Source organism: Panthera tigris, chromosome C1 (assembly GCF_018350195.1).
Source record: "Panthera tigris isolate Pti1 chromosome C1, P.tigris_Pti1_mat1.1, whole genome shotgun sequence".
In the NCBI taxonomy this organism is placed as follows: Eukaryota; Metazoa; Chordata; class Mammalia; order Carnivora; family Felidae; genus Panthera; species Panthera tigris.
Genome location: NC_056667.1, coordinates 154,173,170 through 154,189,804, shown reverse-complemented (window position 1 = coordinate 154,189,804; position 16,635 = coordinate 154,173,170). Strand labels below are relative to the sequence as shown.

Sequence of the window (16,635 nt, the reverse complement as noted above, 5' to 3'; positions counted from 1 at the left end):
CAGAAAGCAGTGTGGGCTGACAAAGCTGGAAGAGTCTTCCTCAAGAAAGTAGAATTTGAGTTACAACTTAGAGAACACTTCAAATTTTCACAATGCAAAGGGAAAATCTTGATATTAATTGGAATGGGAAGAGGCAGGGTGGTAATACAACTAGACCCTTGTTGCAAGTTGTGGGGAATAAAATGAAGTAATGAAGATGTCAACATGGATTTAATGTGGTGGCCAAAGGCTGATGTGATGAATGCAATGTTTAAGTAAGCTTAATATGAATATTTCTAAATTTACATGGAAGAGATAGGCTCAGAAAGATGATATAGAAAAGAGAGTAGTCCAGGCCTTCAGTCACAGGGCCTGGATTATAGGAGCATCTCAGAGGAGGGGAAAAGGTAACAAACCTGAGAAGAAATATCAGGATTTGAAGACAGACTAATAATACCAAGATTTCCAGCCTGGAATAAGGGTGGTGGTACTAACAAAATTGAAACAACTCTAAAAAGAGCAAGTTTGGGAGATATGAGGATTAGCCCTATTGCGGACAAATGTAATTTGATTTTCTTGTAAAGCATTCAGTGATAATTACCAAATGGGCAAAATGGAATTGAACCAAAGGCTCTAGATGAAAGGCAAAGTGATGATTTTGCATAACTATAACTCTTTGAAGTATTTGGCACCACAGAAAAGTATTGGCATTTTACAGTGTAAATGTATAGAGTAACAAAGATTCCAGTATCTCTGGTAGCTTCCATGGGTGTTATGCAGCATTAGCTATAAAACACCTGTAAAATCCTCAGAACATTTTAGTGAAAATCTTAAGTCCTCATCTCAATTATCTCTGCTTTTACTTTTGCTATGCATAAGACCTAACAGTTGATAAAACATAATAACCTTAGAAGTGACTCTAATATAGCAGAGTTCTGAGTTCTTTGTAGTGTATACAGATATGGTAGGCAAATCTAAGTTTGTTATTGAAGACAAAACCAAGGGTTTTTAAAAATAAAACAAGCCAAAAATTGTAAGGTAGTTTAGTATAAAAAGTAGTATTATTAATGATGATGCAAAATCATTAAATGTGAATTATATTGTTTATTTTGTTAAGGGGGGCATACCAATAAATAATTCTAAAATTAAATAATTTCAGCACTTAAACTTTATCGAGAATAATTGCTATATCTGGAATTTACTCATTACTTCACAATAACATAAACTAGTTGATGACACATATATTACCTCTTGTATGAAGTTTGAGATTGTTCTAATAAATAACAGAAAGCACATTTTAAATAATCAGATTTTTCTTGGCCCTTTTATTTTTCTCTTTGCATTTCAAATGGAAAGAGGGAAAATAACTACAATACAGACATCCACAGATTGTATATTAGGGAAGTATTTTATTGAGGAGAAGTAGCAGTTTGGTTTTCATTTAGAACATGTATTCATAAACTATCAATGAATATACATATTTATATTCACTAGTATATTTATATATATACACAAGTGTAAATACCAATATACAGTCACCATAGATACCTCTAATATATAATTATGTCATATACAATTCTATAGTATATAATAGACTGTATTTTATATATATCATGTAGTATATTATATTGTTCATATTGCATTATATACTACATTATATATTATGTTATAGTATAATCTATATAATATCCAATATATATGATGTATTTTTACTCACACCATAATAAATGAATTTTCCAAATGAATATGTATATATAATAAAAGTGTATATGTGTATGTGTGTATATATAGACATACATGCAAAGACATACATACGTAGGTAGATACTTTCACTGTGTCTCTATAATATATAATAATATAATATAGATACACATATGTACACATGTATACATATATAACTCATTTTTAGGATGTTTCTAATCTTTCATTATTTTTGGATTTAATGTTTCTATATTCCAATACATTTATCTTACATAATGTAACTTTCTGTTTTAGGTGTGTTTATGTCAATGATAACATACAAGCGGTTTTTATACCATAGATAATTACTAGTGATTAATAAAATATTTCAGTGAATTGGGTCGTTTTTACTGTTGTAATCCCATACCTTATTTTCTCTGAAATAAAATTAACCTTTTTTATATTCATTAAATTTGATTTCTTTAATTGCATTCTCATGAGCCATCAGGATATCGATTTCTTCCTTTTACACCATTTGACAGGAAAACTTGAGGTTTTGAGTGTGGCAAATGGCTTTCTTAAGTAGAACACTGGCAAAAGAAAAAGTGGTAGATAAACCTAAATATCAATGAAAATGTTTTTAAAAATTAGCCTTTCCATTTGATTTAGTCTCTAAAAGGATATCATAATATAAGAAAAGTGTTAACTGTTAGAATTCATGACTGAAAGGATCATTAGCAATATGTTGTGTAATGGATGAGATTATAGTTCCTAGTTGATGTTCTTTTTTGTTTTACAGACTTTCATAGTATTAAATAAAAAAAGAACAATCTTCAGATTCAGTGCCACTTGGTGTACATTTTCTCCTTTCAGTGTAACTAGAAGAACAACTATTAAGATTTTGGTTCATCCATATCCTTTTCTATTGGCTTTAGACTGTACTAATATCAGATGCAACTATTCTAGTCAAATATCACTGCAGTACTTTTCTCTTATGAATTAATATCTCATTTTGGGTCATATTGGAATCTGGATTGTAACTGCACTAAGTGTTCCATATTTGAAAATACATTTAAAATATATTTTCTAGCACACCCAACAGTAGTGAATATTAACAAATCTTAATCCTCCTGTTTTTCAATATGAATAGTATACTTTTTGACATTTAAGAAGCTATTTTATCTAATGTATATACATATAAGCAAATTATAGAGACGTATATTTCCAATATTATTTTTTATCCATTATTCCTTGACTGTAACCTACCTTTTTCCGACTGTTCATATTAATTAGTGTCCTGATTGACTGCATGTTTATGCCCATGACTGAGTTGCCAAAATGGGGCCCAGCATTACAGTAAGTCATATAATTTTATTATACATTATCTCATGTACAATTATATTTTATATTTAACATATTGTGTTACAGTATGTTATATACTATATATTTAACATTTCATAATTTACCATTTATATTTCATATATAATATAACATTCATTGTATATAATATAATATTTGTACATACAGCACAATTAGCAAATTAGTAAAAACACATATGTCAATTAAATAATTTTAATGTTTTGGTGATGAGAATAGTTTGGGATGTGAATAGTGTGGCTTTCGTTGGACTACAGTGATGGAAAGACCCATTAAAATTTCTAGAGAAGAAGCCTTTCTACCTCTCAAACTTTAATTGTATTCTTAAAACTAACTGATTTTGGAAGGTAAATATAAAACTGATTCACCACAGAAATTCTTATATATGCACATAATAAAATTAGTTATTTCATACTCCATTATAATTCAGTTAATTATTGTGGGATTTCCAATATGGAATGAATTTGATACTTTTTATTTTCATTATTTTCCAAAATATGTATCAAGACTATAACCCTAGCTAGGGCTTGTTGAAAAGATTGATAGTCAAATTTCATGGTTAATGCTGTAAGACATAGCCCACCATAAAAGCCCTAACTAAAGCCCTACCCTATGTTTCATTGGGCTTATGCTTTTTTGTTACCTGGTTGGTTGGTAGATTGGTTGATTGGTTGGTTGATTGGTTGACAAATAGTTATCACAGACATAGTATTGGAGCTGACAATGTATTATTCTCACTTTCAACGTCTATCTGAAAATTTTTCTGCAGGAATACTTTGCTTGGAATTTACACATTTGAAATACTTATAAAACTCATTGCAAGAGGCATCTGGGTAGAACCTTTTTATTTCTTTGGTGATCCATGGAACTGGCTCGATTTCAGTGTAACTTTGTTTGAGTGAGTATTTCTTTAAATTCCAAACATCTTAATAACTTGCTAAGCAAGTACTTTTCATGAAGAAACATTGAGATTGACAAAGTTTTCTGCTTGTAAAATTTCTGTGAACAAAAATATTTCATAAATTATAACCATAATGCATTCTCTCAGGCAGGCCCAACTGAACTAGCCCTCAGAATATGCAATGAAAATGGAAGGAATGGGATATTATCTGTGTTTTCTATCTGAAGCAAAAACAACAGAGGTTGAATTTTGGAACTTTAAGTGATTATTTTCAGTGAGCAGAAAATCTCTTGGAGACTTATGAGACAATCCTAACAAATTTGATTTTATCTCCAACATACATTTTATTTAGCTACATTGCTTGAGACCAATAAACATACTAGATATCAGAATAAGGTATTTTAAACACACATACACACACACTTCCAAGAGTGTTACATTAAATTCTAATGGTTGACATGAATACTCGTTTTTCAATGCTTTTGTTTAGTGTGTTCTGTTTTATGGCTAAGGAAATGATGACTGGCATCAAACTCCTATTAAAAATAACTTAAACTAATATTCTATTTTTACATTTGGGGTTGACTTTTTTAAAGAAACAAAAAGCATATAATCAATGTTTGCCATGTTGTAAGCAATAAAAAAAATAGTAGCTAGTATCACTGAAATTATTATCACTACTACTTCTATTACTGCTATTATTTCTGCTATTGCCATTGCTGGTAGCTAATACTTAGCCCCATGTGCCAGATGCTGTGCTATCCATTTCATATCATTCGCCTAGTTAATCCCCACAAAAAGTCTTCGAATTAGGAAGTATTATTATACCCGCTTTACTTTTGAGGAAACTGAGGCAAGAAAGAATCAGTAATTTTTCCATGTCACACAGCTAGTAAGTTGGGAGCCTGGATTTCTACACAAAGGACTCTGGCGACAGTCTGTGCCCTTGATCACTATATACCCTCCCTGCCTTCTGCTGTCATCAACACCATTATCACCATCATCATCACCATCGTGATCATCAAAACCCTAAGTGCTTAAAGTAAATCTCATTACTTAAAAAGCTATAGATTTTTCTTATTTTTAACCACCTTTCACTGACTAGATAACAAAATATTTATGAACATAATATAGAGTATTTGGTATAGAATTATGACTACTCACAGTATCAATGGTTTATAAACTGTCACAATTTGTTTGTAGAGTAGTATTTACCTGGCTATCTCGCACTGTAGCAATCTTTTTCTTCCAATCAATAATATAAGTATTTGCAAAATAAAACAGTGAGAGCAAGGAAAATGTTTGCATATGTGCTTTTAAAAATAACTTTTAAATAGTAAAAGTAAAAAGTAAAAAGCCAAACATAAGCAATATAAACTCAACATGACTTCTAAATAACTCTAACTTAATTCCACAGGCATGTAACAAGGTACTTACCTCTAAACTTCATTCCAATATTTCGAATTACAAGAAATTTGAGAATTTTGAAAATTATTCCTTTAAACCAAGGTAAGAAATGGCATTTAGTCCTTGTCTTTATTTTGATTTATGTACTCCCCTGTATTAATTTGTACTCTCCTGTCATTGCTTGGAGAAATACTAAATTGACCAGTGTTTTGTCTTTAAAATCATGAATTATCTGATCTAGAAGTTTACTTCAGCCACTCCAGAAAAGGTAAAAAAAAATCACATTTATTTGAGTTGGGTTCAGTACTTATGATAACAAAATATAGACATTAATCAAAATATATTATATTCTACTTATTCATTGCATCTTAAGTATTCTTGCATCTTATAAAACTGTCTTTATACTTCTGAGAGAGATGGAAATCTATACAGATATCTAATCTGCTTTCTTTTCCTCACTACATCTAAAAATGAGTTGAAATGAACAAAGTAATATAAAATAAGATAAATTCCATTTGGCTCGGAGTGCTTGGATAGGATGCATTCCACATGCCACAGAGTTCAAGGAGGTTCTGCTGAATAAGTAGAGCTGTGACCACGTTGATGGAAGATGCTGAGGACTAATTTACAGCTCCCATTTCTAAATATCTCCTAGAGAAATCCACCTACACCTTCTAATTTGTGTTAAGAATGAATAAAAACAATCAGCTAGGAATAGCTCCACTCAGTGTTGTTGGCCACTGAGTCAGAAGTCTGAAACAGGTGGACCAATAAACACAGAGGCAAATGTCATAATACCAAAAATTATATCTACAGATAATTTTTGTCCACTGCAAAACCATCAATAAGGCCAGATATATGTGTACAATGTACTTGGAGTCCAGGCAGGGAAAAACAGCAAGAAGATTGAAGAATGTGGTGATGGGTGGTGTATGGCCCTGTGGACAAATTAAAACATTGATTTATGCACATTAAGTGGCTGAATTATATGATTTATGAATTCTAGCTCAATAAAGCTATTTAAGAAAAATGGCCTATGCATGGCAAATTCATCAAACCCGGGAAACAAGTAGCAGTGAGAGTTGCCCTGGTAGGAATTCCCACAATTCAAGCTCCCTTATGACTTTCCGCAAATTGCTAGAACATAAAATTGCATCACCTGAGTCTTCATCTTAGGCTCAGGATTAAAGATTATAGAACAAATCAGGTAAATCCAAGCTAATACAAGAAGAACATACTCACTGGAGTTAGAAACACATAGGCTGATAAAAACTGCTCATTTTTTCAAGGGAGAAAATAATTCAGGTGCATAAGCAATACAGTGTATGGAAAGTATTTTGTAATACAAAACGAGAAATATACTATTTAAGAGAATGAAAATAATCCTCTTTTTTCTTTAAAAAATATGCTCTAAGGAATAGGGGCTAGCATAAGAAATCATCTTTTTTTGTAGGCCTTCAGAAGAAAACCTAGACTCTTTGGAAAAGTCTCTACTTATATCTTCTGCCCATTTCTCCCCTGGATTATTTGTTTTTTGGATGTTGAGAAGCTTTTTATCTTTTGCACAGTGAAGGAAACAATCAACAAAACTAAAAGGCAACTGATGAAATGGGAGAAAATATTGGCAAATGACATATCAAGATAAAGTGTTAGTATCCAAAATCTATAAAATCTTATCAAACTCAATACACCAAAACCAGACAATCCAGTGAAGAATTGGGCAGAAGACATGAAAGATAGATACTTTTCCAAAGAGTCTAGGTTTTCTTCTGAAGCACTACAAGAAAGATGATTTCTTATGTACTATACTGTATGTTAACTAACTTGAATTTAAATGAATAAGTTAAAATTAAAAATTAAAAAAGGAGAAAACCTAGACTCAAGGGCAAGATGAAAATGAGATGATGAAATAGACAAATAAAAAATAATAAAAACTATAATACCCTTTCAAAAAAAAGTGATAAAAACTATAATACCCTTGGTGAATAAATATCTAATGGTAATAGAAGCATTAGAATATGGTATTATCAGGGCACCTGGGTGGCTCAGTTGGTTAAAGATCAGGCTCCTGACTTCTGCTTGGGTCATGATCTCATGGTTCATGGGTTGGAGCCCCACATAAGACTCCACCTGGAGCTCTCTCCCTCTCTCTCTCTCTCTCTCCCTCTCTCTCTCTCTATCCTCAGCATTCTCTCTCTCTGAAAACAACATAAAAAAAATTAATAAAAATATAAATAAATAAATAAATAAATAAATAGATAGATAAATAAATAAATAAATAAAAAAGAATTGCACATAGCAAAAAAAAAAATTAATAGTATAATTCCAAGTGGCAAAAAAAGGCTATAAATAATTATTTCTGGATGATAGAAATTATAATTTGTTTATTTAATCTAGATATCTCATTTCTTTTAAACCATAGGAATAACTTTTTTTTAACCCTATCCTAAGACATTAAAGAAACCCAATCATCCAACAAGGTCATTAAAAAGGATTTTCAGGAGCACCTGGGTGACTCAGTTGGTTAAGCATCTGACTTTGGCTCATGGTTCATGAGGTCTAGCCCCAGGTCAAGGTCTGTGCTGACAGCTCAGAGCCTGGAGCCTGCTTTGGATTCTGTGTCTCCCTCTTTATCTGCCCCTCCCCTGTTCTCACTCTGCCTCTCTTTCACTCTCTCTCTCTCTCTCAAAAATAAACATTAAAAAATTTCTAAATAAAAAAATAGATTTTCAATTCTCACAATAATATATGAAACAGGTATTATTAACCCCATTTTAAAGCTAATAAAACGGAAACAGAAATATTGATAACATCGCAGAACTAGTATAGTCTTCTCCATTGTTGAGCTGAACAGTTATTAGGATCCTAAATATAAACAGACCAACAACAAATAAGAAGAGAGTAAGGGAAAAAAGAGAAGAAGGAAGGCAGGAAGGAAAATACATAGTATTATCTATGAAGTACAATTACAGTGTTTTTGTTTTTTGTTTCTTTATGTTTTCAGAATTGAGCTTTGTTTAAAAAATTTTTTTTAATTGAAATGCAGTTGATGCACAATGTTACATCAATTTTAGTGTACAACATAGTGATTCTATCAGTCTGTTATGCTATCCTCACCACAACTGTAGCTACCATCTGTCAATATACAGTCCTATTACAATACCTTTGGCTATATTCCCCATGCTGTACCTTTCATCCCCATGACTTATTCATTCCATAACTGGAGGCCTGTACCTTCCACTCCTCTTTACTAATTTTGTCCATCTCCCAACCCCTTCCCCTCTTGCAACCGCCAGTCAGTTCTCTTTATTTATGAGTCTGTTTATCCTTTTTGTTAATTTGTTCATTTGGTTTAGTTTTTAGATTCCACATATATGTGAAATCATATGGTGTTTTCCTTTTGCTGCCTGACTTACTTCACTTAACACAATACCCTCTAGATCTATCCATGTTGTAGCAAATGGCAAGATCTCATTCTTTTTTATGCCTGAATTACATTCTATCACATGTGTAAATGACATCTCTTTATCCATTCATCTATCAATGGACACTTAGGTTGCTTCCTGATCTTGGCTATTGTAAATAATGCTGCAATAAACATAGGGGTGCATGTATCTTTTTGGATTCGTGTTTTCTTTGGATAAATACCCAGCAGTGTAATTACTGGATTTTACTCTAGCTCTAGTTTTAATTTTTGGGGGGAAACTCCAATTTGCATTCCCACCAACAGTGCGTGAGATTTCTGGAGCAGGTTTTCTTTAATAAATAGAAAAATGAGTTCCTTAAATAAAGTCAGCTTTAAGGCTGAATTCTTGATTAGTAAGTGTTCTGATGTAAATACAGCCTGCATATATCACCATTGTGTATTATTGTTCTTAATTAATTTCTTCATGTCCTACTTAATCAGTTCTAAAAATTGAATTCTTAGAAAGTTAATGAAAGAATAGTATAGAATACTGCTATTTCAAACTGTTTGTTTTGACAACATTTGTAATCCATTTTGATTTATAACTTCACACTTTTACTTATGCTTATAAACAATGGTGGTTGGTATGGAAAGCAGTAACCAAGAGAAAAAGTCTTGTCCTTTATAGTATAGGGAAACAAATAACTAATTTTAAAATTTGTGTCTGAATAATTTTTTATCAGGTGTAGCAAATTAGCAATAAGATAGAAACCTCAAAGTTTGGACTTTTATTCATTTTATTTATTAGATATAGATAATGTATTTTAGATTATAAAATACAAAGCTGCTGATTTTAATGGGCTAGGCATTTGCCATGGAGGAATTTTGCTAATGCTGCTTTACTAAGATATTTTACTTTATCAAAAACAAACCTTTCTCTTTTTAGGTCTGAAGTCTTTTGTAGGAATCCTGACCCACTGCTTGAAGAAACTTACTGGTGTCATTATCCTAACTCTGTTTTTTCTGAGTGTATTTTCTCTGATTGGCATGGGGCTCTTCATGGGCAATCTGAAGCATAAGTGTTTGCGATGGCCCCAAGAAAATGAAACTGTAACCCTGCACAACAGAACTGAAAATCCATATTATATTCGAGGTAAGAATCACTTGCCATCCGCATCAAAAAAATTAAAACTTTTCTTAAAGGCCGAGCAGCCTTCACAGAAATGTTGGACACTCAACTTCAGAACAAACTTCTTGTAAACGTTGTAACTATGCTCAAGTACATGCATCCCCTGCTTTTTGAAAGTTCACGTTTCGCCGCTTAGCTTTTACCAAAGCCCTACATGAGTACCTGTTTTTGCTAACAGAGGAAATCTGAAGAGGATTTTCACTTTTATGAAAATGACTAAAAGCAAAAATAGCATTCAGCATTTGTTTTGCAGCAAGCCATCCTAGAGGTAGTGCACGGAGAGGAGTCTGGCCCCACCAAAGCTCCCTCCCCTAGAGCCACATTCAGCATCTCAACATCAAGCTGCCATAGCTTTGAATTATGTGTGTGAGCACCTGTGCCTTATTTCAGTTTATTTCGTGCATCTGTTAGCAAGATGTGTCCTAAAGTATCAGAAAAGCCTAAGAGAGGTTATTTTGGATGCCTGGCCATGCTCACAAACTTTTCCCTATAAACTAATGGTAATTGTTTCTTTATGCCATTTCCATTTACAAAAAGTTTTATTAGGAATGTTCTGCTTTTGGATAGCGGGGGAAACCTATACTGATATGGATCAGTTTCATTTATGAGAATTGCAAAGTTCCAATCTTCAGACAGTTCAATAAGGGAAACCTATGTTTGGAATTGCTAAGTTTTGTAAATTTTATCCTTTAAAAAATAAATATAACCAAAGTCTTACTTTAAATTTCATCAAAGTAGAATCCTCACAATACTACCTTTATTTAATAAAGTTTTTTAAAGTATAAATTTACATTTACTCATTAGCAATTTTAAAGTGAACTTATAAATTAAAAAATGGCCTGCATTATAGAAATTCTTTCTATTCTTGGATTTCAATTACTGCTGATCATTTTAAATGTTTTGGGTCATCCTTTGGTAAATATTAAACATATTTTAGGCTAATAGTAATAATGCCAAAATAAATATTGCTTGGCTTTTATATGTAAGTAATTCATATGCCTGATCACATATCTTTGCCATAATCCTGCAGAGAAGTGAATGGCCCCTGTTACAAACAGAAAAATGGAAGTTCAGAGAAATTCAGTGAGCGTTCCAGAATATTATTACTATTCACTGATTAAAACTAGGATTCTAACCATGATCAATCTGGCTTTCAAATCCATGCCCTCTCCATCAGGCTGTACTCTCCTATTGGATTTTTTGCTCATATTAAAATTATTGGGTCCTTTTTGATAGTATTTAGAAAAAAATAAAAGTGTATTTTTAAACTAATAAAAATAAAATGTTGAATTTTTTGTAGTCCCTCTGCATGACTTTTATTTGTATTTGGATATATTAAGTCACAAAACAAATCTGAATAAATTTTACTCTCTGGCTTACCCCATAATATCATTATGATTCAAGTCATATAAAATTATTGGTATATGAATATGTGAAATGTTTCCTTATTATATGTGTCTATTCTATGGTCTTGATTCTAGTGGTAAGACAACAGAAAATGGATATTAAATCTTAGATTCCAGTTGAAATACTCTTTGGTTTCTTTAGTTATAACAAAATATGCAAATTATATAAAAATAAACAGTATTTACTACTTTACTGGTTATTGCTAGGAAAACAAATCCAGGCTCATCTTAGCATGATAGTATATGATAAAGAAATCACTTTTTAAAAATTACCACTTTAAAATTTGTCCAATTATAGTCATTCCATCTCCTCTAAAAACATGTTAGGAATGCTAAAAATATTATATGTGTAAAATGTTATTTAACCTAATTGCCATGTCATAGTCCTTGCACTTAGAAGAGTATTTGGGACTGCCCACTTCTACTAACGTCAAATTTCATTTGGTTTTTGACTGCCATTTAAAAGGTTTGATCAATGGTTCCTAACTATGATTTAAAAATTCTTCTAAAATTATTTTAGTCAACAAGTTAAAGTGACATTATTTGAGATTGGAGTAATTCAATTGTGTGTGTGTATATGTATACATATATATGTATACACTTATATGTATATAATTTTACATACACACTCATACAATCCGGACAGATCTCATGTGTTCTTCTCTGTAATTAAAATTCAGAACCTAAAATCAATGCTCCTAAGCATGCATGTTCCCATCCCTGGTAGCTCATATCTAAAAACACAATTTACATTTTGAATTACAGCACATTAAGGATACCTGAATAACTTGTATGGGCTAAGATTCAGATTAACTTAAACTGTGATTAGAACTGGTGACATCAGGCAAGTAACTGGCACTGGATACTCAGTGTAGAAAAATAAGCTTCAGAGTGGGAAGAGAATGGCAGTTGAACCCAAAGGCAGAAATATGGTCTTTTGTGAAGGAAGATCATTTAGGAATAAGCCCTGTAAGAAAAGGTCCTCAGCTTTCAAACACTTCAGTCTTGGGAATTTTTCCTTCACAGGTCCTGTCATACCTGACTGGTTATATTCATTTTCCAGAACTCTATTTTTAAAAGGGATTCTCCTCTTTGTATGCTGAGCTGTTATTTTTGGGGCAGTGACGTATGTGGATTTCCAGAGGTCTCTTGGCCTCTTCATCACATGCTAGGGATGTGTAGGGTTTTGCAGATTTTTTTTTTATAAAGGCCTTCCTTTTCACTATAGCAAGGAATGTTCCTCTTCTATGCAGATATAGACGGATATCAGATATGCTGTTTGTTCAAAATTAGATACAGAATATAATTTCTTTCCTATTTTTCAGAAACAGAAAATTTTTATTATTTGGAAGGAGAAATATATGCTCTTCTTTGTGGCAACAGAACAGATGCTGGGTAAGTGGTGTTAATGTTCTTGTATCAAGTCAGTATCATTGATCCATAGTATTTATTGAATGGTTATTGCTTTGGCTTATTTTTCTCATCTAATAACATTATCTCATTTTATCACTAAAACCATGCTGAGAAGTATACAACATGGAATACTATTAATCTGATTTTATGGGAAAAAGCAATAAACAGACTAGTTAAATGATTTATTCAAGGTCAAGAAGTTAGTAAGTGGCAGGTCTGAGGTCTGATCTTCTGTTTTCAGTATGCCCCAGAGCTAGTAGGAATTATCAAGAAAGATGGTATAATCTTTTCTTTGGCTAGAAGCCTTTGAAGAGAAGAAATATGAAAGATGCACTATTATTTCATTTATTTTATGGTTTGTATATCTTTTATGACTATAACTTACATTCATAAAAAGTTTATTGCTCTAAAAAAACAGTACTTATAAGTAACTCTTCAGTGATATGACAAGACTCTCAAGCCTTATTGTCCTATAATTTCAAATGAAGAGAAAAGAAAGTAGAAATGCAGTGGTTCTCAGCAGTACTAGCACTCCTATAATTCTTTGTGTTACTTTCCTCAACTGGAAATGATCGGATGCCCTTCTGTAGGCTCAGCTCTTTCTTTGGCTCTGGGGCCCAAATTAACAAAAATCATATGGGGGTAGAGGAGCATGAGTTATGTAGTTTCTATATTCAGGTGATTTAGACATTTTGTTGCTTGTTCAACTCTTTGCCCAGCTACTGCCAGGCTTCAATTCTATTCTCAAGTCCATTTTGTGAACCCATCTCGCAGTGTCTGCCACACCACACTCCAGATAACCCTTTTCATGGACATCCCAACTCAGATATGACCTGAAATGCTTGTTGAAAATAGCTTGTCATAAACAATCAGAATCACATTGATGTATTTCAAGATCAGAGGAGAAAGTCATGCAGTGTTTTCACCTGTAGCCACCATACCTTGCTGCATCGTAAACTATCCCAAAAGTTAGTGCCTTAAGACAAGAACAAAAATCTATTTGTTCAGATTCCGTGGGTTAGCAGTTTAGCAAGCCTCAGTGCGCGAGTACATTTTAAACCTCTCTTTGCATCATATTTGTTAACTATTAACAAAAGTCCAAAACAATGATGGCCAATGCCAGAATGACATTGGAGGAAAGTACACAAGGGTGTCGATAGAGGGAAGCATGATTTATCGGGCCACTACTGTAATAGCCGTCCCCAATACCCAAGCCCCCAAAAGACAAAAGTATGAAGACTCCAGGAGAGGAGATGAGATAAATCTTTAATCTGATCTTTGTACCAACATGCAAGTACTGTTTATAAATTGTCTATGTGATAAGTGTTTTCTCACCCTTAAATAATAGTATCTGAGGGCTTGAGGTGAGAGCATTTGAAAATTAAACCCTCAGCCACTGCAATTTTGCTTTTAGCACTGTTATTTTCCATCACTTTGATATTGGGTAGGAAAGAAATTTTTAACAAGACGTTGGGCAAAAGACCATTTGTGAGCCCCTTTTTCCTTTTAGCTTATCACTTATGTTAACTTAATATCGACCTCTTTGGAGCTTTTTCACTGGGAATTATTTAGGAGAAGACTACTCCCTGTGGAAGAAAGAGCCCTTTATTATTCATGGGTGGATGTTCTATACTTATGATTTGGCCATAATCTGAAAGTCACTTAAGAGTAAGCAGTTTTTCTTTTCTTTGTCTTCTTTAGTCAGTGTCCTGAAGGATATGTGTGTGTGAAAGCTGGCACAAATCCTGATTATGGCTTCACAAATTTTGACAGTTTTGGCTGGGCATTACTTGCCCTGTTTCGGTTAATGATGCAAGATTACCCTGAAGCACTTTACCACCAGGTAAGAATGGAGAGAATATGCACTGCACATAAAAATGGTGTCATGCCCCTCCCTTCTAAAATAATGGTCTAACACGGTTTATTAAATTTTTATGAGGAAAAGAATTTGAAGACAGAAAAGAGAATCAGAATTACTGAATATCAAACTATATGCTAATGCTGAACCCAAGTCTGTGCCCTTATGCATATTACATTTAATCTTTGAAACAATCTTGCAAGACCAGTATATATATGCCTTTTATATGAAGACACTAAGATCAGAGTGGTTGGGTAACCTCTCCAAACTTACAAAATTTGTATCTTCCAGAAATCACAGTCCTGCTCTGTGATATCATTCATTTGATATTAACTAAGTAAATAACATTTCTAAGTACTAATTCTTCAGTCAAAAAATTTAAACCAATGAGGTTACCATGTATTAAGAACTGTTTTTACTCAATGCCTACAATGTACTATTTTACTCTAATTCTTCTATTTCTTCTCATTCCCTTTTAATATTTAATCATGTTCTTATTATAACAGAAAGCTTGCTGTTATAAGACTTGAAATCCAAACTGTTGAGGGTCTCTCTTCGTAACTGATGATTTGTGTGCCATAGTTTCTCAAAGATATAACACTCATTTGAATGGAGATTCAATGTCTCTTTTAAGAGAAGTTTCATCACAGTAGAATATGCAATGTTAGTTTAGCAGCATAGTTAATATCAAAGCCTATTAGGTAAAACAAATAAATTACTTCAAATTTCCAAAGTACTTACAGTTGAAGGAGAATACTCTTTTTTAAAACATGCACATACATCCCCTCGTTTTATGACTGGATAGATAAATTATGTTGTGTGTGTGTACAAGTCATTAATAATGATAGGACTTTTAGCACAAAGGTTCTTACTGTGTTACATTATTAAATGAAAACCAAGTAAAAACAAACACACATACAGCACAATTATATTTCTAGTAACAGACATATATGAAAATATTAAAATGACTTTTTAAAATGCAAATTGTTTTTCTAATTTTGTAAGGTATTTATTTATATTGTTACTTTCCAGACTTTTTGACACGTATCAATGCCTCCTCCACAACACTAAGAACTTATTTCTGAAATAATCTTATCATGTTATCCTACTTCTAATCAGAGGTTTCCACATTCCTATGAGATGAAGTTCAAAGTCCAAATGCAAGGTCTGTGGTGACCTTCAAGATCTTGTTTCTGCATACTTCTGCAGATTTATTTCCTAACAATATCTCAATATGTACTCTCTGCTTTGTTTGAGTATAAAAAAGGCTTGCTGTTTCCTAAATGAGCTTTTCCCCATAATTTCTTGTTTCAATGTATGTTGTACCCTCAGCCTAAATTCAAGTTTCTTTCTATATTCAGTCTCATGCCTTAAATTCATACCTCAAAGCCAAAAGAAATCTTGAGCTTTTCCCCAAGCCCTCCTTTCTGAGCCAAGGAAATCCTACACCAGAATTCCATGGCACCCTATAATTCCCTCTAATTGTGGTTATTTTAATTACTTGTTCAGCAGTTTCTTCCATTAGGAGATATACTACCTAAAAAGAAGTATTTTGTCTTATTTTAATTTTTATGGCTCAGCATCACATAGAAATGCTTGATGAAATTTAAATAAATAAATAAATAAATAAATAAATAAATAAATAAATAAAGTGAATACTTATGGATTGTATCAATTTATATAATAATAAATGTTTTGTCTTTTTTTGGTTATAGCCCTCAAAGTATGTTTTCTAATGTTCTGGTTAGCATTGTTCTAAAGGAAATGCTTTCCCACTACCAGTGAAATGAAAAATCAGTCTGGGAGTACCCTAGTGGAGTACACATAGGACTTTCATCAATATTGCACTCTATTGAGTAGCATAGATAAGGTTCACCTTGATTTGGACTGGGTATTCACTCTCAGCACTGCCCCAAACCGAATTGACATGGCTAGGGAAATTCAGCTACTATCCCCAAAGAAAACATCTCATATTTTGGAGAATACAATTCTCCATTCATCAGATATTTATTTGATCCA

The 16,635-nt window shown here is 32.5% G+C and overlaps 1 protein-coding gene across 1 annotated transcript in view; it reads left to right on the top strand.

Annotated features, from left to right (window-relative positions):
- SCN7A (sodium voltage-gated channel alpha subunit 7) overlaps positions 1-16,635 on the top strand; it is a 78,759-nt gene that overhangs the window by 19,905 nt on the left and 42,219 nt on the right. The window contains exons 3-9 of the mRNA XM_042994623.1: positions 2,459-2,571; positions 2,926-3,015; positions 3,806-3,934; positions 5,355-5,446; positions 9,697-9,903; positions 12,671-12,740; positions 14,460-14,601. Of these exons, the coding sequence (XP_042850557.1) occupies positions 2,459-2,571; positions 2,926-3,015; positions 3,806-3,934; positions 5,355-5,446; positions 9,697-9,903; positions 12,671-12,740; positions 14,460-14,601 (843 nt within the window). The remainder of the gene's footprint in view (positions 1-2,458; positions 2,572-2,925; positions 3,016-3,805; positions 3,935-5,354; positions 5,447-9,696; positions 9,904-12,670; positions 12,741-14,459; positions 14,602-16,635) is intronic.